Consider the following 25,458-nt stretch of genomic DNA (forward strand, 5'->3'; position numbering starts at 1 on the left):
CAAAATTACTTATTAAATATAAAATAAAATATTTATAAATATATTTAGTACATTATTATAATATTAATAAAAATTAAAAAAGATTTTATTTAGCAATAAAAGGTAAACAAGAAATAAGTGATTTTTTAAAAGATGTTGGGACTTGTTTAAGACTATTTATACTTAAATTATCATATATTGATATATTATCATCCTGTATGTATTTTTTTTCGTTATAACAATTATTTTTATCATATTTTTGTTCATTATTTATTTCTTTATCCATTTCCCAATCAAATTTTTTTCTCAATATAGAATGTGGAATACGTTGACGAATTATTAGAAATCTAAACCATTCTTGTACCTCTAGAATATTTGATATACCAAACATTTCTATTTTAAACCAACGACCTCTTACAGATAGTAAATTTTTATTTTCATCAGCTTCAACATAACATATTGAGACTAGTGGTATAGTTTCCTTGAATGATGGAAATAAACCTTCTATAAATAAATTAGAATATTGAATTTTTATTGTTCCTTTATAAACAATACGAGGAATTAATTTTTTTTTAACACTCCAATATACCATCTATAAAAATTGATTTGAAAAAAAAAGAAAAAAATTTACCTTACACTTCCAAACAGCATTTATACCAGCATCAGCACCAATAAAATTAGGTAACTCTCTAGGCCTTTTTAATAATTGCATGTATTCTGTATTACAAAATCTTATTTCACTCATTTTTTAACAATAATAATTAAATAAAAAATATTTAAAATTTTTTTTTATTTTCTTTTTTTTTTATTATTGTTTGAAATAATTTTTCATTATAAAAATAAAAAAAAATTAGAAAAGTATCTAAATAATATTTTAAAAAAAATATTAAAATTAGAGTAATTGATATATTTTTAATAAATAAATATAAAAATAATGTTTATTTATTTATTTTTGGTTGTTACAGATGCAAGAATTTTAATAAAGTGATACAAATATTATAAAAGTAAGCTGATATTCTCATCAGTAGTCCTTTGTTAAGGTACTTTTACAATAAGTAAATAAAATATTGATATTAAAGAAAATGTGATGAGAAGATTTAGAGTAGTCATTATTATTATGTTAAAAGATCTTATTATAAAACTGGACTTATTATTTAAACTAAAGCAATGATAATAAATATTTTTATAAAAATGAATAATTTTAAATAATAGATAGTAAATGTTTAAATTTCATGTTTTTTTTTTCTTTAAATAGTAATTTTAATTGTATAAATTTTTTTATAAAAATTACAAACTTTATTATTACTTAATCATAGTTTATCATTAACTTCTATTACAATTGACAAAAAAAATTGTTTTTAAAAAGATTAATTAAAAAAATTTTTTTATTTAAATATGAAATTTAAATAATATTTTGACTAGTTAAAAGTGATTGTTAAAAATTTTTTTATTGTACATACTTAAAGCATTACATAATTTTAACTAAACTTCCTGTTTAAAAAAGAAATTTTTGAAGGTAAAAATTTATGATCCTTAACAAATTATTTTTTATTTTATTTTTCAATAAAATGGTATATGTAATTAAATTGTTAAAAGATAAATATTAATATTATTATATTATCAAGATAAAATTAATAATATAAATTTATATATTATTAGTATATTTCACTAATAACCAGCTTTGTTAATTGTTCAAAATTTAAAAGCATGTTATAAGTACTCGAAAAAAATTTGTAATTGAAGTAAAATTTGGTGTAAAATTTGAATTAAGATGAATATAATAGAATAATAATAATAAATGAAGCGAATCAGTATAATTTAATAGAATTGATTGTTTACATATGTTGTTATATAAATAGATTTAATTTTTAAAAAAAATTATTTTTATCAATTACTAAATATGGCTGTTATTTCTATTTTTGTTATTTTTATTTTATTTATTAATTCAATTTTTTGTATAGGTGGAATAAATGAATTGAAATCATTAACAGGAAATCGTCCATACATGGGTTATGGAAATCCAACATACGAAGAACGTGTAACAAATTTACCATTTTATGAAGCAAGAAATAATGTATATGGTAATGGAATTCCTTATCGTGTAGAAATGGATCAAGATTATGCACAAAATAGATATACTTCTCAAATGTTTTCATATCCTGAAATGGTAAATGATGTTAGATATGTAAATCTAAATCAATATAGTAGAATTCCAACATTTTCTAATTACAATTTAATTAACAACCCATATGGAAACCGTTTTTACAAAAGTTTTGACTTTTAAGTCAACAAAAATAATTTTTAATTTTTTAATCTATTAATTTAAATATATTTCAATACTTATTGTAGAATATAAATTAATTTTTTAAACTTTTTTATTTTATAAATTCAGGTGAATACATAAATAATTTTAAATTAAACATTTTTCTTTCTAACATTTGGTTAAATTTATATAACTTTTGTTAAAATTATTTTAGAATAAAATATGAATTCAAAAGTTAAATTTATTATTATAAAATAAATTTTATTATAAAATTTAAATTTATTTTAATAATTAAACACATAAGGCAATTTAGTTTTTATAAATTATTAATATTATTTAAAATAATTATGATAATATAAAGCTATTATTTGAAAGATAAAAATCAAGCTATTATATATTTTTAAAATCAAAAAAATTAAATAATACTATAAAAGATAAAAAATTTGACATGTTATAAACATTTTTAATCTATAAAATAAATGTTAATTAAAAAACGCTAAAATAAATAAAAAGAACTTTTTTTTTTGTACTATATTTACAATCAAACAATAGTTATGTTAAAATACAATAATGAAAAAATAGCTTTTTAAATTTAAATTTTTATAAATTTTTATATTTCATATAAATTAATTTTAAAAAAGTTTCTCATAAAAAAGATAAATAATTTTATTATATTGACAATTAATAATGAAACTGTTAAGTATTAATAAAATATTAAATGTAAAAAATTATCCATATTTCTTTTAAATCAATAGTAATATTATTTTTATGTTACTTTTTTTATAACAACAAAATTTGTTTACTTCATTTAAAATAAATTTATTTTATTTTTACTGAAACATGGAAATTCTGACTAGTTTTTTTCATTTTTCTAAAAAAATATTTTTTGAAAATAGAAAACTTTTATATTTTTTTTATCAATATTATAAATTTACATTTTTTTGAGACTTTCTTGTTATTGAATCATAACTATTATTATCATTCAAATTATTTTTTAAACTTTATCTTCACTTGGTTGAGATAATAAAGGAGAATTTTTTAATAATGTATTTTTTAATTCCTTTGATACAGATAAAGTTTTTTTACTTTTTAATTTTGTTGATGACCATGATGAATGAAGATCTCTAAAATGTCTTGTAAATATAAAGTATACCTAAAATATATTATTAAAAAAATTAATATTTATAAATAATTTTATATTACCATTGGATTTGTACATGAATTTACATTAAATAAAAAGTTAGCGGTATCTTTCATAAATATAAACCATGAAACAGATTGATATTTTGAAAAATCAAAAAAGCGAACAATTAAGCCACCCGTATGACAACAAAAAAATAATATAACAATAGATATAAGAAGCATTGCTGATCTTTTTTCTTGTGCCAAACGACGTTTATGACCAATTGATTCAATTTGATGTTCAGACATATTTTTTAAAATTTTTCCATGTAATACTGATATAAGAAGGCAAGGAATAAGGTAAACACACACTGGATATACAATTATTTCCCACTAAAAAATAAATTATTTTTTAAAAAAAAAAGTAATATGTACATACAATTATCCTATAATTAACATCATATATAAATTTTTTATATTCATATGCTAAAAACCATTTTCTATCTGAGTCATATGTTTCTTGTTTATAAAGAACATCTTCAGTATTTTGTAAATCAATCCATTTCCATTCATATTCTAACCATTTTCTAAAGTTAAATAAAAATGCAAGTATAGTAATACATATCAAAATTTTCCAATTTGAATTTCTATCTGTTAATGTTGATAATGGATTAGATATTGCTCGATACCTCTTAATACATATGTAACACATTGTCCAAATAGAAGAACAATTTGCAGTTAATAAAACAGGCCCAAAAAGGCCTGTAGATATGAATGATATTTGTCCAAGACGACTTGAAAATTCACTTCCTAAAAATAAATGTATATAAATATTATTAATATATCCATATGTTTTAGAATATTTTTTGAATTTGATATGTAACTAATTAATATTTATTAAAAACACATACTGACTATAATATTTAATTTAAAATATTCAATTAATATAATTTTAGACAGACAAAAAATAAACTAAAAATTAAATGTGCAATTTATATAAACTAATTAAATCTCATATTATATTTTTTTTTTACATTAATAAAAATATAAGTTAATTATTAAAAAATTTTTTTGCCATACTTTATAAAAGTAATATAATAATGAAAGAAAAGTTATTATTTAAAATATCTTAAAAACTTTAAAAAAAAATTTGTTTATTATTGTAAACTCAAAAAATTAAAAAACTTTTTTAAATATGTTTTTAATAAATTACATACTATTTATGGTCACAGTATAATAACTTACCTGAAAATTGATGTAATGCTGGAATATACAAAACAAATAATGAAAAAAATAATTGTAGACTATCACAAATTGATAATGAAATTAATGCAGGAACAATTGGATGTTTTCGATGATGAATAAATACTGTTAAACATGCTATATTTAATAGTAAACCAAGAATACAAACTAATGGTAATAAGTATAAAGTTAATATACATCCACAATAATTCCATCCATCAGTAATACTGTGACATAAGTTCATACTTGATAAATTTTAAATATCAAAATATATTTGATTTAAATTTTATCATTCATAAAATATAGTTTTTATAAAAAACAAAATTTTACATATAATTAATAATAATCATATAAAATTACCTGAAAAATATTTCTCTTAATATTATATAAAAAAATAAAATTATTAAAATAGTACTTTTTAAAAATAATAACAATTTGTTTTTTATTTTTTATTCAGAAAAAGTTAACTTAAATATTCATTAAAAAAAGAATTGCTTTCAAAAAAAGATTAAAAGATTTTTTTCTTATTTTGTAATAAAATCATAAGCAAATAAGAATATAAAAATAAAACAAAAATATTTTGAGTGAAAATATATTATATCAGCTATTATATAAGTATATTTAAAAAAAACACGAAAAAATAAGGTTTATCTTTGTAAAAATTTTCTTTCTATATTTTTTATTTCTTTTCTTAAAAAAACTTTTTTATCACTATATTTTTTTTCTACTTTTAACATTACTGGACATATTTATTTTATTTTTTTGGTGAAAGAGATAATTGATAAAAAAAAAGTACATATATTAAAAAAATTTGAAAATATTGTAAGAAGGCATATTTTAACATTAATTTCTTCTATAAAAAAAAATGTTTTCTATTTCTTTGATAAAAAAAAACAATTTAGTTTTATGATATTTATAACTTTTTATAATAAATATTATGTCCTAATTTTTTCATTTAGCAATATTAAATTTTTTTCTCATATTATTGAATTTATACATCTATGCGTGGTAAAAATTTTTGAAAATAATAATATAGATTATCAATTTAAGCGTTTAAATTTTATTAGTAATCTTTAAAAATTAATATATATATTTTTTTTATATAAAATATGGAATATATAAATAAAATTAATATAAATGATTAAGGTAAAAAAATTGTCACAACACTTTTTTTTTAATAATAAATATAAATTATAAATGATACCATATTAAAATTTTTCATTTATAATAAGAGATCATAAAGATTAAAAAATTACTATTATTGTTAAGAAAAATTTTTTATTTAATATTAAAATAAAAAATATAAAACATTTTACCTTATCATGATAAAAAAAAATTCTAAAAAGGTTTCAGAAATATTTTTATATTATATAAAATTTAAAATTAAAAGTAATAATAAGTCAATTTTGAATATTATTTTGAAATTTTAAAAATGCACAATATTTGAGTAAATTAAACAATAATTTAATAAAATGTTTAGGTAATTTTATATTAATAATAATCAAAATCTGCCATGCTAAAGAAAATTTTATTGTTTTTTAGTATTTAAAAAATTTTATAGTTAAAAACATTACTATTAAAATTCTACTTTTTTTTTTTATCAAAACAACAAATAAATTGGTAAAAACATAATGATAATTCGTTAAATAATTTTTAAAGGCAAACTTTAGATATATTTAATAAAGATATTTAGAAATTTAATAGTAAATTTTATAATATTTATTAAATATATTATAATGATTATAGATATATAAAAAAGTAAATATTATTGTATAATTGACAATATATATGTGTTATCTTTTATTTTTATGCAACAAAATATATGTAACAATTAACTTTAAACATTTAATTAAAATAAAAATGAGATATAAATAGTTTTATTAAATATTTAATTTTTTTATAAAATTTTAAATGGATATTTGTATATTTTATTCTTATTTATCTTTTTGGTAAATTGATAAAATACTATGATTATTAACTTTGCAAAAAATATTAATATATTTTTTGAATAACTAATAAGATGTATTATTTTGTTATTGGAAGACGTTCATTATTAGGAGCAATATAATGTTAATCTTTTTTAAAGAAATAATTTATCTTAATAAGTTATACTAGAAAAAGTATTTCTATTCTTAACTTAATATTAAAAGTAAAAACATTTTATTTTAATAATCATAGTATGAAAATAATAGATTAATTTTAGTATGTTTTAACAAATTTTTAATCTTTTGTGTTTCTGTAAAATTTTGATTATCAAAGAAAAAAATATATATATACATATACTATTTAAAGCTATTTATTAATATCAAAATATTTAAAAATATTGTTTATCTGTTAATTTAACATAAAATATATGTTTAAAACAATAAATTCTTTAAAAATTTATAACAAAAATATATATCTTTTTGTTCTTCAATTAATGAGAATGACGTCAACAAATCACTTTTATATACATAAATATTTTAAAAAAAATTTTAATTTATAATTTTCTATTTTTTTATTGTATTTTTGAGATTAAAAGAAAAGATTAAATATTTTTCCTAACAAATTTTTTCTAATAAAAATTGTTTATAATTTAAAAAATATTTGTTAAATCTAACATTTACCTAATATTTAATACTTTAATATTAGATTTGTTATAATTTTAAAAATATTAATTAAATTTTTTTATAACAGTTTTTTGTTTTTACCTTAAAATAATAACATTTTAATTAAAAAAATAATGTAAAAAAATTTTTTTTAAATGGTTTTTAATAATTTCTAATTAATTATTTAAAAATAGACAAAATTCCTATGAAAATATTTAAATGTAGATTATTGAATAAAAATATGAATGGACAATTATCTATTTAATGTGATTTGGGTTAAGAAAATATGGTTATAATATATTTTTGTCTTTAGTAAAACTTTAATGATAAACTTTTTACGATCAAATTGGCTTATCAGAGGTAATTAGAAAATTTATTTAAAATAATCTTGTTTACAAAATTAATGCATAATTAAGTTTTTGCATCTTTAATGAATGTATAATCGTTAATTTTTAATTAATTTAATGGTGAAGCTTCTGTATCAATTTTTAAGTGTCTTTTATTTAATTTCTTTAAAATGTTAAACTTTATTATTAAAAATAAATGTTTTAAAAACATAATATAACTTTCAATAACTATTTTACATAACATCAAGGTCTTTTATGGGAAATCGTTTTTACACATATAACCTTTTGATGTTTCATATAATATATTGATTGACCTTTTTATTGCCTTCAAAATAAAATTATCTTTATTTTGGTTATCAAACTTCTTTTTAATTTTTTAGTTTAGAATAAATTTGTTTTTCAAGTATGATTTCTAATGTAAAAAATTTGAAAATAACATCAACTGTCAACTTTTTTGGAAAAATTTTAAAAACAAAAGAAGAGTAAGTTATTACTGCTATTTTTTTTATCAAATTTATAAATATTAGATATTCTTCTATAATTACTAAAGCAAAATGGCCAAAATTTAAAGAAATAGATGTTGAAGGCGGTGATAGTGGTTCATTAATGACATCTCATGTATCAACAGAATGGATTGAAAATAATGGAACAGTTAAATTTCAAACATTAGGATTTGTTGATATGGTAAAGAAAAGTAATAATAATACATTCAAAGTAAATCCTTGTTTTATTAAACCATTGGATGGTGATATTATATATTCATCAAATGAAAAATTTTTTATTGTCTTTCACTTGCCTAATAATAATGATATAAATTTTATTGGATGTGTTTTTGAAAATGACAATAATGAAATTTTAATCAAAAAAGGAATTGTACATACACCACCTATTCTTTATCAAAAAAATGGTAATGTTAATGTAATTCATAGACAGGTAAGAAAAAATTATTTAAATACATTTTTTTAAATTATTAAATAGACTAATGGATTTTCATTTTTGCAATTAAATACTATGTTAGAAATAAATATTGAAAAAGGAACTATTGATAAAAATCTTATCACATCTATTGAACAATCATCTAATAAACAAATTGATAGTGGAAAGACAAATGTTAAAGAAGACGACTCCAATAAATTTAAATGTGAAGGGGTTAATAAAAATCTTGTTACAGTGAATGAAAAATTTAATAATATTTATGGTGCAAGTATTGTTAAAATTGATGAATTTTTTGAAGAAATTCCCGTAAGTGTAAAGTGGGAAAATTCTATTTTAGAAAATAAAAGCAAAAAATTATCACAAATGTTTAAAATGTCCTGGATTACTTTAAATGAAACTAAAAATTTAGAAATTAAATTTAATGGACTTTCTGGTTCTTTCAAAGGAGGTGAAGGTAAACCAGGAGTTATTTATAATGATGAAAAAAAAGAATATTCTTATAAATTATTAATGACAAGACCAGATGGAACATTTTTTGTACGTAGTTGTACACCAGAAAGTGGTTTTATTATGAGTGTAGCACCACCATTAGACTCTGGTAAACCAGATTTTTCAAAAATAATCAATCTTTATATTCCTTATGGATATGGAATTCGCTTAAATTCATCAACTTATCATAGTGTCCCATTTCCACCAAAAAATATTTCTTCAATTATTCTCGAAGAAGTTATATGTGAAACAAATGCAAATATTGTTTTTAATTTAGAAGAAATGTGTTTTTCATGGTTATCAATTAATTCACAAATGTAATATATTTATAAATTGTTACTTTGTTTTATTGTTATTAATAAAAAAATTTTTAAATAAATTCATAAAATAATATTTTATTAAGAAAAATTTTTTTTCTTACACACAATTGTATTTTGAATAAAAAAAAATTATTCAAAAATAGTAATTAAAAGTTATTACTGATTTGAGGAAAAATTATTTGACCAACTTTCTACATGCCTTGGAATATGTTGCAATATATATTGTGATAATTGACAATTATTTATTATTGAAGAATTAACGATTGTTATAACTTCTCTTAATAAAGGATTATTATCAGAATCTTTTATTTGTGGCAAGAAAATATTATTAAATTCTGCTTCATAAATATTTGAAAGAGAATATTTAATATTCCCAACAGGTATAACAACTATTGATAAAGGTAATATTGAACATCCAACAATAGCATCTATTATTTTTTTATTGTTCTTTACACAACCACGAGTTAAAATAATAAGTAGAAAATAAATATTTTCATTTTTACAATTTTTTTTCGACGCTTTAGCCATTCCTTTAACTTGATGAATAATATCAGAAAAATCACATGGTGTTGATAAAACATTTTCATTTAAAAATTTTTCATAAGTGTTTAATAATGAATCAATTGTTACAAAATATGGTTTTTTATTTTTCTCACATTCAAGAGGCATTAAATGTGATGTTAATTGACTTTTTTTATTTCTACCACCAAAACCAAAAACACAAACTTTTCTACTCAGATCACAATTTGACAAATCTTCAAAAATATTTTGTAATATTTTTTGATAATCATTTCTTTCACCATCTTGGAAATGATGACAACTATATGGATCTTCTATTGGTCCATTAAATGCTGTAAAATCAATACCAATTGTACAATGAATTCTTAATTTATCTTTTAGTATTAAATCACTAAATGATGTCATTTCATATGGTTTGAATTCAATAACATCTATAGTCATATCATTTAACTTGGCACCTGTTATACTGTTTAACGAAAATTTTAAAGCTTGCCCTTGAACAAGTTGAAAAAATGTGGTATTAAATGATCCAATAAGACTATCCATTGTATTAGGATTATAATTAAAAACATTAATTTTTATCATAGATTCTTTATAAAGATTAAGATATTTTGTTAATGTTATAAAAGATTTCCAATTTGGACTTTGTGAACCACGTATAATTTCACTTTTATGAAGTAAAATAATATTTGTTGGTTCTTCTTTATCAAATATTTGCACTGTAAAATATGGATTTAATGGATAAGAATTTTGTGATGATAAACCAGATGCCTTAAATTTTATTAATGTTGCCAATTCTTTTTTTGATTTATGAATACGTACACAAATTTGACTTGTAGCTTGTTTCTGATCAATTTTTGTTGGATCTCTATCAATTTTTGCTGTTCCGACACCACCTAATAAAAGTAAATCATGTAAATTAAATATTGCTTTTCCAATTAAAAAATTTTCTTCTTTTGTGACAGGATTAGCTGAGTATCTTAAAAAATGATTAAAATATACTAAATTACTTTATATTATAACTTACATAAAAAATTGCAACTTTTGTCTTCCTTCAAAATGATATATAATTGAACTTTTATGATTAAATACAGGATTAATATTATTAAAAAATACGTCTGTATCATAAAATTTTCTAAAATCGTTAGATGTTCCAATAAATCCTACTATTTTACATCCTGAGTATGATTCCATTGGAAGATTTCTAAATAATTTAAATATCAAATATTTTTTTTTATTTCTTACATGCAACTAATTTGAATATCTAACATTTCAGATGTATTAAGATAGTTCTCTTCCATTATTATAAAATATTGTATATTTAATTAATATAAAAAAAATGAAATTAATCTGAAGAATTTATATTTAATAAAAAATATACTTGCTTTATGTAACCATTTTTTTATTGAGCGTATACATAATACCACATGAAAATAAAGTTTATTAAATAAGAAAATGAATATTTTTATAAAAAAAAATTATTATAAAAATTTTTCACTTTATTATAATGATAATTGTTATGATATCAATAAAAAAAATTATAACTCATATCATAAATATATTGTTAAATTAATTTTAGTATTATCATTAATAAATTTTAAAAATTTTAACATGTTATTAAAATGATAAAAAAATAAAAATTTAATTTTTTATTAAATATCTTTATATAATGTGTATAATAGATAATAATAAATGAATATTAAAAAGTTCTATTTTATTATATTATCGCTTCCTATTTCTAAAATTTAATTTAATTTTAACTGTTGTTAAAAATATAATTAACATCTTATATATGGTATGCATCTGATCGGGTCGATCTTTAGTTCTTTTAAAAATCGATTTAATTAATATATATAATAAAATATTTAAACAACATAACAATTACTTTTTTATTTATTTAAAATGCCTACAATTCCTAGAATAGTAAGATTTTCATCGCAAAAACCCATTGAGCATGAATTACCAGAGAATAGCAATGATGTTATTTCAAATCCTGTTATTAATACAATATTAAGTATTCCATTACCAAAACGTTTATCTGACTCAGATTATAATATTGAAATTCATACAGCATCTTCAACAGAAAAAGAAGCTACTGAAATGTTATTAAAAAATAAAGCAAATCCAAATGCTACTAATGGTACAAAATGGACTCCATTAATGTATGCAGCATATTTAGGACATACATCAATATGTGAATTATTAATAAAAAAAGGTGCCGGTTTAAATAATCAAAATCAAAAAGGACAAACAGCTTTGATGCTAGCAGCTACATGTGGACATGATCAAACAGTAAAATTATTAATAAAAGAAAACGCTGAAGTAAATAAGCAAGATTGTAATGGACAATCAGCATTACATTATGCTGTATCTAGTTCACAATCAAGTACAATTGAATATTTACTATCATGGGGAGGAAATCCAAATATGGTTGATTTATATGGAATGACACCAACATTAGAAGCATGTTCAATTGGACATGAAAAAATCTTATCAATATTAATGAAAAATAAAGGTAACCCATTGATTGTTAATAAGAAAGGAGAAAATGGTATAACATTAATAGGTGACTCACCATCATTATTATCAATATTAAAACAACATGGTATAACTGTAAATGATAAGAAAAAAGGAGTTACAAATATTATTGTTAATCAAAAAAATATAGAGAATGAAACAACAAAACAATCACAAAAGTTAACAATAACTATTTCTGAAATGTTAAAAGCTATAAAATTAGAAAAATATTTACCCAATTTTGAGAGAAACAAAATTGATATGACAAATTTTTTTAAATTAACTGATGATGAAATTGATGAAATGGGTATAAAAGCTTTTGGACCAAAAAAAAAATTATTAAATATTATTCAAAAATATCAACAAACAGGAATTTTTGATATTATCCAAGATACAACAGATAATGTTGGTAATCAAATTCTAACAAATGAAGAATTGGTTTCATTAAATGCTCAGGTAACATACCTCTTTTAAATATTATTTAAAGTAAACAATTTTAATAATAATATATTTAGATGACAAGTAAGTTACATGAATGTCAAAGGAAACTACAAATGAATGAGGAAGAAATAAAAGAACAAAAAAAAATTATTCAAGATCAACAGATGATAATAACTCGACTATCAGCTTCAAATGAAAAGTTCATAGAAAAACTTAAAACACTCAATTATGATGTTTCATTAAATTTTCTTGGTTTAACTGATATTAATCAAAAAACAAAACTTCAAGAAAGAATTCTTGATTGTCTTAAAGGATATTATGTCGATAACAGTCAAATTTAGATAAAAATAATTTTAACTATAATTTATATATCAAAAATTAAATTAAAATTACATATTTTTTTTTTCTTTATTATATTTTATATGTTTACTTTTTTTGAAAATAATAGATAAAATTTAATAAATGGGACTATTTTTCATATAAATAAATATCGGTTAACATTTTTTTATTTATTATAATTTAATAATAAATATGAAAAATGTTTAAACTATTAATTATATTTATACTCTTATAATTACCATTTGGATATAAATTAATTTATATAATTTTAACATCATTTATATTTATAAAAAATAAAAAAATGTTATTGTAAGTAATTTGACATACAATCATGTAACCAAAAAAAATATAAATTTATAAATTATAATAATGTTAAAACAAAATGTAAACATTAACTAAAAAAATATTAATAAATAAACCGGTTTAAAAAATAATCAAAAGAGTATTTCATTATAATTTAAAAATTGTTTTTTTAAAATTAAACATCCTCTTTTGTTGTAATGGATAAGTTCTCCAGTAGATAATAACATTGCTGTTGAAATAGCATTTTTATTTCTTTCATCAACAAATCTTCTTAAAGCATATTTTTTTTTATCACTTAATACAATACTACATATTGTTCCATCACTTAACGAGGCAGATATTAAAATATCATTTGTACAAATATTATAAATATTAAAATCTTTCACTCTACATCCAGTGAATGTTGTTATTTTCCATTTATAATTGTCTTTGCGAACTTTTGAACATAATAATGGTCTTGTAAAAATGCGTTCTTCATTAGCTATTATTAATTTATTTGGACATATATCACCTGGTAGTGTAAAAAGTTTCATCTTAACTATTGGTGCTGAATGTTTATAAAATATTGTATCTTTTGGAAAGACATTCCTATAACAACCATTTATAATATCTGTTAAAGTAAAACAATGAATCTCTCCTTTATATAATCCAACATATATATTTAATATATAATCACGATGAAATGATTCTTTAGCAATAACAATATCAACAACACATGGATCTTTACTTAATAAACAATCCATAGTTTTAGATATTGCTCTTGATTCTATTTGTCTTTCTACAGAATGAAAATTGTCATTTTCAAAAATTTTATTACCATCAAAATCAATTTTTTGTTTTCTACGAAATGTTTGTCTTAATGATTTTTTTAAACTTTTAAAACGGCTTAAAGGTGCATTTGAAAGATAAGATAATTCACTTTGTGTAAAAGTTACTGTTTCAAATATTATTTTATTTTTTTTATAACTATAAATATGTAAACTAAATTCTGTACCAATTACCAAAATTTTTTCATCTTTTTCATATACTAATTTTGTTATTTTAGAACCATCACCTTTTATAGTACAATTACCATTTAACTGATAATTATCAGATGGTTGTAAATATTCTTTATTAATTATTAATTCATCATTAACATTACTTATAGCTCCTTTTGGTAATTGTAAATTTGATTTTGAAACAATTATTTGTGATAAATTACATGAATCAATTGAACGTTCTTCTCCTGATGGAAGATTAAATTTTAAAACATATCCACCATGATTACCAATAAATATTTCACCTGTTTCTTTGACAAAATAAAGTGAAGTTATAGCTAGATTTTCTGAATCCAAATAATCATCAAATACACCTCCATAATTTAAATTTGGTAAAAATAAATTTTCTAATTCATCATCAATATCAAGTTTTTTATTAATACCATCTTCAAAAATATTTTTTGTATCCAATTTGAAAATATATTTAAAATTATTTTTCATTAATTTAAAAAAATATACTTCACCATTTCCATATCCAATTAATAATAAATTATTATGTTTTGTTAAACTTTCTTTTTCTATTTTTGATGTTGGAAATTCGAACATTCTTGTATATTTTATACCTGTAAAAGTGTTTTTTTGTAAACAAATTAATCTTGAAAATATTTCATTTGAAACATTATCAATAAATACAGTTTTTGTAACTGTGTGATGATCTAATGTTAAAAGTAAACCTGGATGTATTTCTCTATAATAAGGATCATCATTCAAGTCAATAAGAATAAATTCATTGCGACAAAGAATAAATAATATATCGTCATTATTGTTGTAATTTAAATTATCATTATCAAATTCTTTCTTACTTGTAACATGATAATCATATATTTCTGATTCAATGATATATTTTTTTCCAATATTTTTGGTATTAAAAATTGTTAAACATTTTGAGTATTCTTGAATTTTTTTTAAATTTTTAGTGTCATCAAAAATTATATAAGGACAACATAATTTGTTATCATTATTGATATTGGTTAATGTATTTATAAAAAAAAAATCTTTTATATTTTTGTGACTTATTTCTAAATAGTTTTTTTCTAAATTTAATAATTTACTTTTATTGGTTATATGATTGAATTCATTAATATTTTTACCATCAATTAGGTATGTTGAAGTATCTGATGTTACAACAACTATTGCATCATTATATCTATCATAATCAACTTTGACAATAGAACATTTACATTCCCAATATTCAATATTTAATTTTTTTGATCCAAAAATTGTACTAAAAAGTATATTATCACCAATTACTATAAATATCTCATCTTTTTTTGAATCAATTTTCATAACATTGACAAAAAAATTTTGAATAGTAAAATTTGCCATATTTTGTAATTCAATATTTTTACAAAAATAATGAAAATTTGAAATATTTATTGTTTCAAAGAAAAATGATATTTCTTTTTCTCTTTTAATATTATCACATTTCAATAAACATTCTTTACCAATAATTCGATTTAAATGTCCATTTCCATTTGCATAATAAAAAGAAAATGAATTAATATCATAATATATTTTCAAACATGAAATCATAAATATTTCTTCTTTCTTGTATAAAACATAACTATCATTTCCATTAAATATAATATTTTCCATACAATTTTTATTTTCAAGTGACTTTTTGATTGAAAAAAGGATATCTCTATTAAGAATATATATATTTTTAAAATCTTTTTTTCCTGATCCTGTTATCACTACAATTGTTTTCTTATCAATATTATCAATATAAAATATTTTATAAATTGTATATGCAAATTTAATGATTGGTGGTGATTCATCATAACATATACTACAAATTAAATTACAAAAAATAAATATTAAACTTACAATCCTAAATTATTTGATGATGTAGCATAAACAATCTCATTACCATATTTTCCTGGATGAAATATAGAAATATTATCATTAAAACCCAAAAATTCGTTATCAGTTATCTGAAAATTTTTAGCCAAAAAATCAGGAGGTGTATTTTTTCCAAATATTTTTTTTCTTGTAAAAATATTTGCCATTTCTAAAATATAATCTAATTTTTATTAATTCAAAAATAATTTAAAGAAAAATTAAATAATTAAATTAGGTAACAAAAATATTTTTAGCATTTTAATATCTTTTTTTTATTTATAATTAACAGATAATAATGATAAAAAAAAATTTTTAATTATATTATACAAAACAACATATTTAGATGATATTAGGAAAATAATTTTAAAATAAATATATATATATATATATACGTGTATACATACATATATATTAGTGAAAAATTTTAATGTTAAAGCTATTTATTTTTTTTAAACAAAAAAAAAGAAGAGAAATGAATAAATTTTATGTTGATAAAAAATATATTAAAATATATTTATATTAAAGTTTTAAAAGTTTATAAAGATAAAATATTAATTTCAATTATGGAAATACAACTATAAAAAATTGAGTTAATACAAATATAAAAGTGTTCCATAAAAATCAATAACAATTGTCTATAGAGTATTTTAAATGTACTTTTTACAATATGAATGCAACTAAACTATTATGATCATCAGGTATAGATAGAAATAAATTGAGTACACTTTTTAGTGGAATAGTGTATGAATTATTATTTTGCAAGATATATTAGAAACAACTTTTATGTCGTTTATATATATATATGACTCATTTTAACTATGGAGTTGTTCTTTTTATTATATATTATAAATAATATAGATATATATATTATATATCAATAAATATATCCATATTAGTATATGTTATAAAATAAATAGTAAATATAATTATTTACTTAAAAAAGTATTATTAATATAATTAGTTATAAATGTTGATTTATAATATTATTTAATGTATTAAATTTAAAATTTTTTTACAATAAAACAAATAACAATTACAAATTAATTTGAATTCATTATATTTAATATTTAGTCTTACAGTTATATAATATATATTAGTAGCAAATTTTATTTAAAAAATAATAAAGCAAAATTGTTAAAATAATAAAATCGTATTAAACAAAAATATATATAAATATATATATATATTTTTTTTTTGTTATTTTACGCATTTGTTTTCCCAGGCATTTGACCTTTTTGTGCTTTCTTAGCTTCTTTTTGTTGAATTTTTTCCCATTTAGCAGTCATTTTATGAGCATGATCAATAACAATATTTACATCATCTTTTGTATATGATGAGTGTTTTTCATTTAACAATGATTCTTCTTCTAATTCTTTTAATGCTTTATCACGTTCTTCCTTTAATCTTGTAAATTCTTCTTCTAATGCTTTTCTTTTTTCTTCACAAATATCTGTATCACTAGTTATTGCCTCAAATTTATCACGTATATTTTTTCTTTTTATTTCTAATCCTTCAAGATCTTCAAGTATTTTTGGAGTTCTAGCAACACTCTCTTCTTTACCAATATTTTTAAATTTATTCATAATATTTTTAACATCATATTCTTCTTCCTCATCATCATTGTCATCTTGTGTTGAAGATTTATTAACAATTTCACCAACCGGTATATCTTTTTTATCCCATTTACTTGGTGTTTTAATTGGTAATTGTCCTGGCATTGGTAAATGCTGATCTGGATTTTCTGCCTCAATTTGTTTAAACTTATCTCTTGCTCTTCCAACAAGATTTGCATTAACCTCAATTTTTTTTTCATCATTTATTTCTTGATGTTCTCCTTCTTTTGCAGCTTCTTCTTTAGCTTTTTGTGCTTGAAGTTTACGTGCCAATTTATATCTTAAAAATTCAGCCTCAATTTCTTTTTTCTTTAACTCTGCTCTTTCTTCTGGTGTCATTGTATCTTCACCCTTAAATATAATAAAAAAAAATTATATATAATAAAAATGTTTTTTATTTTACCTTTTCAAAAGCAGCTTTAATATCTCCCAATTGTATATCAAGATCAACTTTAGTTTTCTCAATATTGTCAGTATCTTCACACTTTTCAAATCTATCTTTGAATGAATCAAGTTCTAAAAAAATAAACATTATTTATTGGTTAAATTTATAATATTATATGTAAAAATATCTTTTTAACAACTGGTCATTTATCTACTATTGTTAAAATGTGTTTTTAATTATAACTCTTTTTTCATATATTTTATTTTGTAAATTTATATTACTATTTTTCTATGAAATAAAGTATAATATATTAAATAGCTAAAGACACATCTGGCTTAATAATACAAATCAACTTGGTATATCTTTTGATTTTAAGAGATGACAATTGTATTTTAAATATAAAGAAAATTGAATAAGTTATTTGAGTTATCACTTAAATATAATATATATTATAAACCTCTGTTTCATAGATAATTCAGTTTAGTAATTATGTTTAAAGATGTCTATAGAATAATGGATAATGTTAATATTACTTAATATAAAGTTAATGGAAAATATATCTTTAATATAATTTTAAACATACTTTTGAATTCTAAATCTGATAATTCAGTAGCAGTCTTTTCAATAGGTCCACTTTGATATGCAGCACCCTCCAAAAAGCTTTTCCTTGCCGCTGCAACATCTAAAAATTTTAACAAAATAATTAATTAAATTAGTTTAAACAATTTACTTACTTGTGACATCTAAATCACTTATATTGTAACTTTTAACAATATTTAAATTATCTTCCTCATTTCCAGTTTTTTCACAAAATCTTTCTTTAATATTACTACTACCTTTACGTAATTCTTCTAATTCAGCTTTTGTTTCACTATCAATTTCTTTTTCTTTTTCAACATCTCCTGTCTTCCATCGATTTTTTACTTCAGCTATTTGTGCTGTATCTAAATCAACGACAGTTTTATTAACATTTGAATCTACATCATCAGTTGAATGGATAAAAAGATCAACATTTCCTTTGACAAGTCCTGATTTAATATCTTCCTCAATAGTTGTCTTTTTGTCAATTTTTTCAGACTCTTTAATCGATGATTGTAAATGTTCTTTCTTTTCTCGCAAACTTTTTATTTGCAATAATTCCTCACCAATATTTGTGCCAGCTAAATAAAAAATTTGTTTATTTAATAAATATGTCAAAAATACCTCTAACTACGTCACCAGATAATTGTTTAGGTTTTGATGATATAACAAATTCATCATCATCATCATCTCCTTGACTTGTTTCTTCAATATCTTCTACACTAAGAGCCTCAAGTGCAGCAGCTCTATCAGGATGAAGTATTAAATCCATATGTTGTTTACAAAGTAAATTTCCCTCATGAGAATAAAAAGTAACAGGACTTAAATAAAGTTATAAAAAAAAATTAATTAATTAATAAATATAATTATCTTACGTTAATTTTTTGGAACATTTAGAACATTTAAAACAAGCATAATGATAAATATTTTTGTTAGCAAGTAATTTTTCAGCTGAATAAACAAGTTTATTACATATAGCACAATTTCTTGGTCCTTCATCATCAATTTTAGGATTTGCAAATGCTCCCATAATTTTTGCTAACTCATCACATGATTTACCTTTAATTTCTTCTTTAACATAATTTGTTCCAGTTGTATTAGTATTACCAGAACCTTCAAAATTTCCTTTTAAATCTTTAAGTCCAAGGTTTTGTAGACCTTCTAATTCTTTTTCAAAACCTTTCAATTTTTCTTCAACATTAGCAGCTAATGTTTCTTCTATATGTTCAAATTTATTTTTAAATTGAGATAAAATATCCTTTGAAAGACCTGTTGGTTTATCACTATCAATTGTTTTATTTTCATCATCATTATTTTTGTTAACAATTTTACCTTCTTTAAAATTTTCTATTACTTTTTTTAATTCATCACCTTTAATCTTTTTTATTTCTTCTAATTCTTTAATCTTATCCTGATCTTTTATAACTTCTTGATTATCTGTTGTTAAATTTTCTTTCTAAAAATATTTTATATTATTTAATTAAAAATTATTTTACAACTTACAATACGATTTATATCTATATTTAATCTTTCACCAATATTAATTTTTGGTGGTGGTCCTTTTAATGATTCTTCATCTGAATCAGATAAAGCATAAGGATCTTCATTATCAGACATACTTATTTTCTAAAAATTTTAATAAATAATATAAATAAAATTTTAATTTAAAAAAAAATTATTTTAAATAATATTAGTAATAATTATTTAAAATTTAAAAAATGAAATATAAAAAAAATAAATATATTTTTAATCATTTATGATCAAGTAAGTAATAATAATAAAAGAGTAAATGAATTGTACATACGGATAAACATAATGAACTTATAGTTATCTTTAAAAATATATCTTTTTTCAAACGCCTACTCTTATTTTATCTATAGGTATATACATACTTTAGTAACTTGAAGAATAGTATTAAAGCAGTGAAAATATTAATGTTCAATAATATATATATATATATATAATTTTAATAGTTGAAACAAATCACAATCTAGCCGTTCTTATTACCCTTACATTTAATCATAAGATGATATACACATTTTTATTTATATATCTTATATATATTACAAAATTCTTAACTTTAACTTAAGAATGAAATAATAAATGTGGTTGGTAGATTTAATTATATTTGATTTGTATATATTAGATTAATTATTTTTTTATTAAATAATATATAAAATTTAATTTTATAAAAATAATGTGAAATATAAAAAAATATATCTATATTATTATAATTGTAATAGTTAATGACAATGTAAAAACTTTTTCTGTTATTTAGTTATAAATTTTGATTCATTTTAATATTAAAATTATGCTAAAAGTATAATATTAATAAAAACATTTAAATTTATTTTAACTAAAATATATAGTGATATTTGATTTTTATCTTATCATACTACTAGTTAAGTATTTTTGTTTTAATAATATTAAAATAATTCTTAAATAAATATATAAAATTATAGTTTTCTTACTAATAATATTTAAAATATTATTTTTGGCATTTATATATTTATTTTATTAGAGGTTGTGATAATGAATTATATATATATATATATATATATCATTGATCTATCGAGTATATAAATATATAAAAAAATTTATTTCTTATAATATTAAGTGATAAAAATATTTCAATTGGTTAAAAATATTTACATTTTAAAGATTGCTTTTCAAGAATTATCAATGATATTAATTAGTAAAATATTTAACCAACTGACAGATTAAAAACATGTTATTTAAATAAAATCAAAAAAAAACTTTTTTTTTTTAAATTTCTTTAAAAATTATGTATTTTATAATAAAAGGTAAAATCAAATAAACTATTGCAATAATAATATATAAATTTCATGATCTAATACTTATTCATAAAAATTCATAATATATAAAAAGAAAAAAGATATTAATAAAAACTATATTTATTAATTAATATATTTGATAAATGAAAAAACTATAATATTAATTTTTAAAGAAACTAAGAAAATAAAAAGAATTTGATCAATTGTGTGTACATGTTTTTTATAGTTTAAAGCACATAATTTATAAAGTATAATCAACATTTATTTTTTATTATTTAAATACCTCAATCTATTAATAATTTTGTAAATAAAAGTTAAAAAATTATTATTATTTAATGAATATAAAAAAAATTAAAATAATGCAAATTGATAAACAAATATTATATATTTTATCAATATATTTAAAAATTAATAGATATATGGGTAAAAAGATATAATTATAGGTTAGTTGTCAAAGATTTATATTATAAATAACATTCATTTTTATTTTATTATTAAATATAAATTATTATATAGAGGATATATGTGAGAATTTGTAAAAATATGTTAAAATTGTTTAATTAATTAAAATATTATTTACAAAATACTATAATAACATTTTCATAAGCAAGTTTTACTAAAATGTTATAATTCTAAGTTTTTTACAAAAAGAATTAATATTTACTTAAATGTGTTTATATAATTTGTAATATTTTGTAAAATATTTAAAAGTAATTATTATTCATTACAATGATTTTTTTAGTTTAATTCTCACCTCAACTGTATTATATTTTTACATTTTTTATTAAAAAAAAAAATAAATTAACAAAGCTGTTTCAAATATTATTTTATCAATTAAACTTTTCTTTTAAAAATAAAAATAGATAATAATAGACTATTTTTAAATTGTAACATTTAACATAATCTATTATTTTATAAATAAATATTTATTATTAACAATATACATTAAAATTAGTAATTATATTATCAAAATATTTTTTAATTTCTACCTATTAACAAAAAATTTTAATATTAAAATAATGTTATCATATTTAAATTTTTTTCTATATAAAAATCATTTTTATTACCTTTTTACATTAATTAAATGTTTTTTGTTATAAAAAAGATAAATATTTATGTATTAAATTTTATTTAATATTCTAAAATTTATTTAAAATTAAAGAAAAGTTTATATTCTTATTTTTTTTAAATTATATTATACAATACTCTTCTAAATACATAAACTAATATAAATAGTATAGATGTTAACAACCCGCAAAGATGAAATAAAATGTTACCAGTATACTTTATGGTACATACTTTAAATTATATTTTCTGTTTATGATAAGAAAATTTTTAAAAAAGTGCAAATTTTTTCTTATTTATTTAACCATCAAATTATTAATATAACTTAATTTGACTTGTTATTAATTTTTCTTTATCAGTCCGTTTTAATCTATTTTACAAAAATATTTTTTTAACAGATTAATAAACTATTTTATATTATATTATTTAGAATATGAATAAAATAAAATTACAAAATATTTGCATTATTTTTTAAATGATCTTGTTAAATTTCTACACAAATAAGTATAACATTAATTTTTAGATATCAATAAAAGATAAATAATTTTATAACAATTAATTTTTGTTTTACCATATTATTATTTTTTGAAAGAAAGAAAGAAAGAAAGAAAATAAAGATTAAAAAAATGTAGCAAGTTATAATGTAAAAAGTTTTTTATTTGAAAAAAAAACACTTCTATTTTAGAATCCTTTTTTTATAAAAAAATAAGAATCTTAAATAACGATAAAAATGATTAGTAAGAAATTATCTGTTTTTAAAATGACATAATAAAATTTTATTTTTGAATTTTTATAAACTGTATTTTGAATCATATCTTAAAAAATTTTTGAAAAATAATAATTTACAAATTTTTATTAGAATTAAAGTGATTAATAAATATTATAATTTATATGATATTTAAAAAAATTCAATTTTTATTGAAAAAATTACCACCCTTTTTTTAAAATTTAGTTCATCTTTTTTCATAAAATTATCTTATTTATTATGAATATTTGTTTTATTATTAATATATATAAATCTCAAATATGTTATATTTTATTTAGAAATTAAAAGTATATTTGAAACTATAAAGTTTGAAATAAGCTGTACAAGACAAGTATATATATTTCATTGTAAAAATAAAATAATTATTAAAATTTATTTAATTAACATTTTGAAAAAAAACAAAATAGCATTTAAATTATTGTTGAATAAAGTTAGATTTTATTGTAAAATATTTTTTCAGTTTTGTAACATTTATTATATTTGTGAATCTATTTCATTCTTTTTACAACAACTAAACACAAACTACATTTATTAAAAGTCTAATTTCATAATACAGCGACATTATATTAAAATAACTCATTATAGTAAGGTATATTTATTGATTAAAAGAACAAATACTTTACTATAATATTTTGATCAAGAATATAAATAAAATTTAACAAAATGAGTCAAATTTGTTATTAGACATATTATCAAAATAATATAATTTTCACTGATAAAAAGATGTCAATAATAATTAATAAAATATTTTTCAATTATTTTAAAACATTCAAAGTTTAAATATGTTAATGATAAAATATACATATCAATCTCATATCAATAAAAGTTTACTTAAAATAAATAAAATATTAATAAATTTTCATATTATAACAAATACCTTAAATAAATATATATTTTCTTAAATACAAAATATAATTGTATCAGTAATTTTAATTCATAATTTGACAAAAAAATTACACCAAATTATTGATAATTTTTTAATTTTATTGTATTTAAAAATTTTAAAAAACAGTTTATTATTAAATTATAAATATTTTTATCTTTAAATTGTCAAATGTTATATTTATCAAATTTCATAAAATATTGTTTTTAATTTATTTAAAATTTGAAGGTGTTATTTAATTTTAAGAAAAAAAAAGAAAAATCATTATTTATCTGTGATCAAATTTTTTCATACAATAAAAACTTTCAATTTTTAGTTATTTGATGTTTTATTGTTATAAAAATGATTAAATTTTTATTTATATAATGATTATCAAATGTTCATAATATTAAATAGATTATAATTTATAGAGTTACGATTGTGTAGCATAAAAATGGCACTTTATTTGCCTCGCTTTTGAACTCGACACAAGACTTTGATGTATTGTTATCGTTTCTGGCAATAATTTGTCCTCATTTATTGTACATTAAAACTCCTTCACATACCTTACAATACCTCCATGTCTATAATATTCATGAAATAAGATTGTCCTTATCTAACTTATTATATGAGGTAGGACAATTTTTACTGACCTCGGCATAATAGGCGGTGTAAAAATAACAGTATAAAAGAAAAGAATATTTTCAAATGAATCGTATTCTCTTCTAATAATTAATTAGAAAAATAATATTATATATCTCAATAATATTGAGGTTGTAATATTATATGAGAATGCCATTCACTTCGCAAATATTATGTCGTAAAAATGGACAAGAGCAAATATTATGTCACAAATCATGGATCGCAAATCATGAATCGCAAATCATGAATCGCAAATCATGAATCGCAAACTATGAATCGCAAATCATGAATCGCAAACTATGAATCGCAAAGAATAATACATAAATAAGAAAAAATATATGTATTTATCATAGAAAATAAGATTTCTATTAGCTATAATAGTATATATTTGTATAAATATTATGGTATTCCGCAAATATTTTTGTCGCAAAGGATACTAAGTCACAAATAATTCCAAAAACAATCAT

General features: G+C 18.8%; 8 protein-coding genes across 8 annotated transcripts; 3 read left to right on the plus strand and 5 right to left on the minus strand.

Annotated features, from left to right (window-relative positions):
* Window positions 1–85: 85 nt before the first annotated feature.
* Window positions 86–724, minus strand: SRAE_X000093800 (Hypothetical protein; the record flags this gene model as incomplete). The annotated part of the gene is made up of 2 exons (XM_024645342.1): window positions 86–571; window positions 611–724. The coding sequence occupies 2 exons, from the start codon at window positions 722–724 to the stop codon at window positions 86–88; spliced, it is 600 nt and encodes a 199-aa protein (XP_024510810.1).
* Window positions 725–1,879: 1,155 nt separating this feature from the next.
* SRAE_X000093900 (Hypothetical protein) lies at window positions 1,880–2,263 on the plus strand (the record flags this gene model as incomplete). The annotated part of the gene is made up of 1 exon (XM_024645343.1): window positions 1,880–2,263. The coding sequence occupies one exon, from the start codon at window positions 1,880–1,882 to the stop codon at window positions 2,261–2,263; it is 384 nt and encodes a 127-aa protein (XP_024510811.1).
* Window positions 2,264–3,236: 973 nt separating this feature from the next.
* SRAE_X000094000 (G protein-coupled receptor, rhodopsin-like family and GPCR, rhodopsin-like, 7TM domain-containing protein) lies at window positions 3,237–4,850 on the minus strand (the record flags this gene model as incomplete). Its single annotated transcript, XM_024645344.1, has 4 exons — window positions 3,237–3,395; window positions 3,446–3,757; window positions 3,804–4,174; window positions 4,610–4,850. The coding sequence occupies 4 exons, from the start codon at window positions 4,848–4,850 to the stop codon at window positions 3,237–3,239; spliced, it is 1,083 nt and encodes a 360-aa protein (XP_024510812.1).
* Window positions 4,851–7,946: 3,096 nt separating this feature from the next.
* On the plus strand, window positions 7,947–9,287 carry SRAE_X000094100 (Hypothetical protein; the record flags this gene model as incomplete). The annotated part of the gene is made up of 3 exons (XM_024645345.1): window positions 7,947–8,023; window positions 8,069–8,474; window positions 8,520–9,287. 3 exons carry the CDS (start codon window positions 7,947–7,949, stop codon window positions 9,285–9,287), a joined length of 1,251 nt encoding a protein of 416 aa, XP_024510813.1.
* Window positions 9,288–9,442: 155 nt separating this feature from the next.
* SRAE_X000094200 (C2 domain and Copine domain-containing protein) lies at window positions 9,443–11,106 on the minus strand (the record flags this gene model as incomplete). The annotated part of the gene is made up of 3 exons (XM_024645346.1): window positions 9,443–10,784; window positions 10,833–11,009; window positions 11,051–11,106. The coding sequence occupies 3 exons, from the start codon at window positions 11,104–11,106 to the stop codon at window positions 9,443–9,445; spliced, it is 1,575 nt and encodes a 524-aa protein (XP_024510814.1).
* A 601-nt stretch (window positions 11,107–11,707) lies between these two features.
* Window positions 11,708–13,104, plus strand: SRAE_X000094300 (Sterile alpha motif domain and Ankyrin repeat and Sterile alpha motif/pointed domain and Ankyrin repeat-containing domain and Sterile alpha motif, type 1 domain-containing protein; the record flags this gene model as incomplete). The annotated part of the gene is made up of 2 exons (XM_024645347.1): window positions 11,708–12,778; window positions 12,838–13,104. 2 exons carry the CDS (start codon window positions 11,708–11,710, stop codon window positions 13,102–13,104), a joined length of 1,338 nt encoding a protein of 445 aa, XP_024510815.1.
* A 432-nt stretch (window positions 13,105–13,536) lies between these two features.
* On the minus strand, window positions 13,537–16,451 carry SRAE_X000094400 (Lethal(2) giant larvae protein homolog 2; the record flags this gene model as incomplete). Its single annotated transcript, XM_024645348.1, has 2 exons — window positions 13,537–16,231; window positions 16,270–16,451. The coding sequence occupies 2 exons, from the start codon at window positions 16,449–16,451 to the stop codon at window positions 13,537–13,539; spliced, it is 2,877 nt and encodes a 958-aa protein (XP_024510816.1).
* Window positions 16,452–17,486: 1,035 nt separating this feature from the next.
* Window positions 17,487–20,478, minus strand: SRAE_X000094500 (Zinc finger, LIM-type domain-containing protein; the record flags this gene model as incomplete). The annotated part of the gene is made up of 7 exons (XM_024645349.1): window positions 17,487–18,248; window positions 18,301–18,413; window positions 18,866–18,964; window positions 19,017–19,442; window positions 19,486–19,682; window positions 19,737–20,317; window positions 20,365–20,478. 7 exons carry the CDS (start codon window positions 20,476–20,478, stop codon window positions 17,487–17,489), a joined length of 2,292 nt encoding a protein of 763 aa, XP_024510817.1.
* Between the last annotated feature and the right edge of the window lie 4,980 nt (window positions 20,479–25,458).

Source organism: Strongyloides ratti, assembly GCF_001040885.1.
Source record: "Strongyloides ratti genome assembly S_ratti_ED321, chromosome : X".
Taxonomy (NCBI): Eukaryota; Metazoa; Nematoda; class Chromadorea; order Rhabditida; family Strongyloididae; genus Strongyloides; species Strongyloides ratti.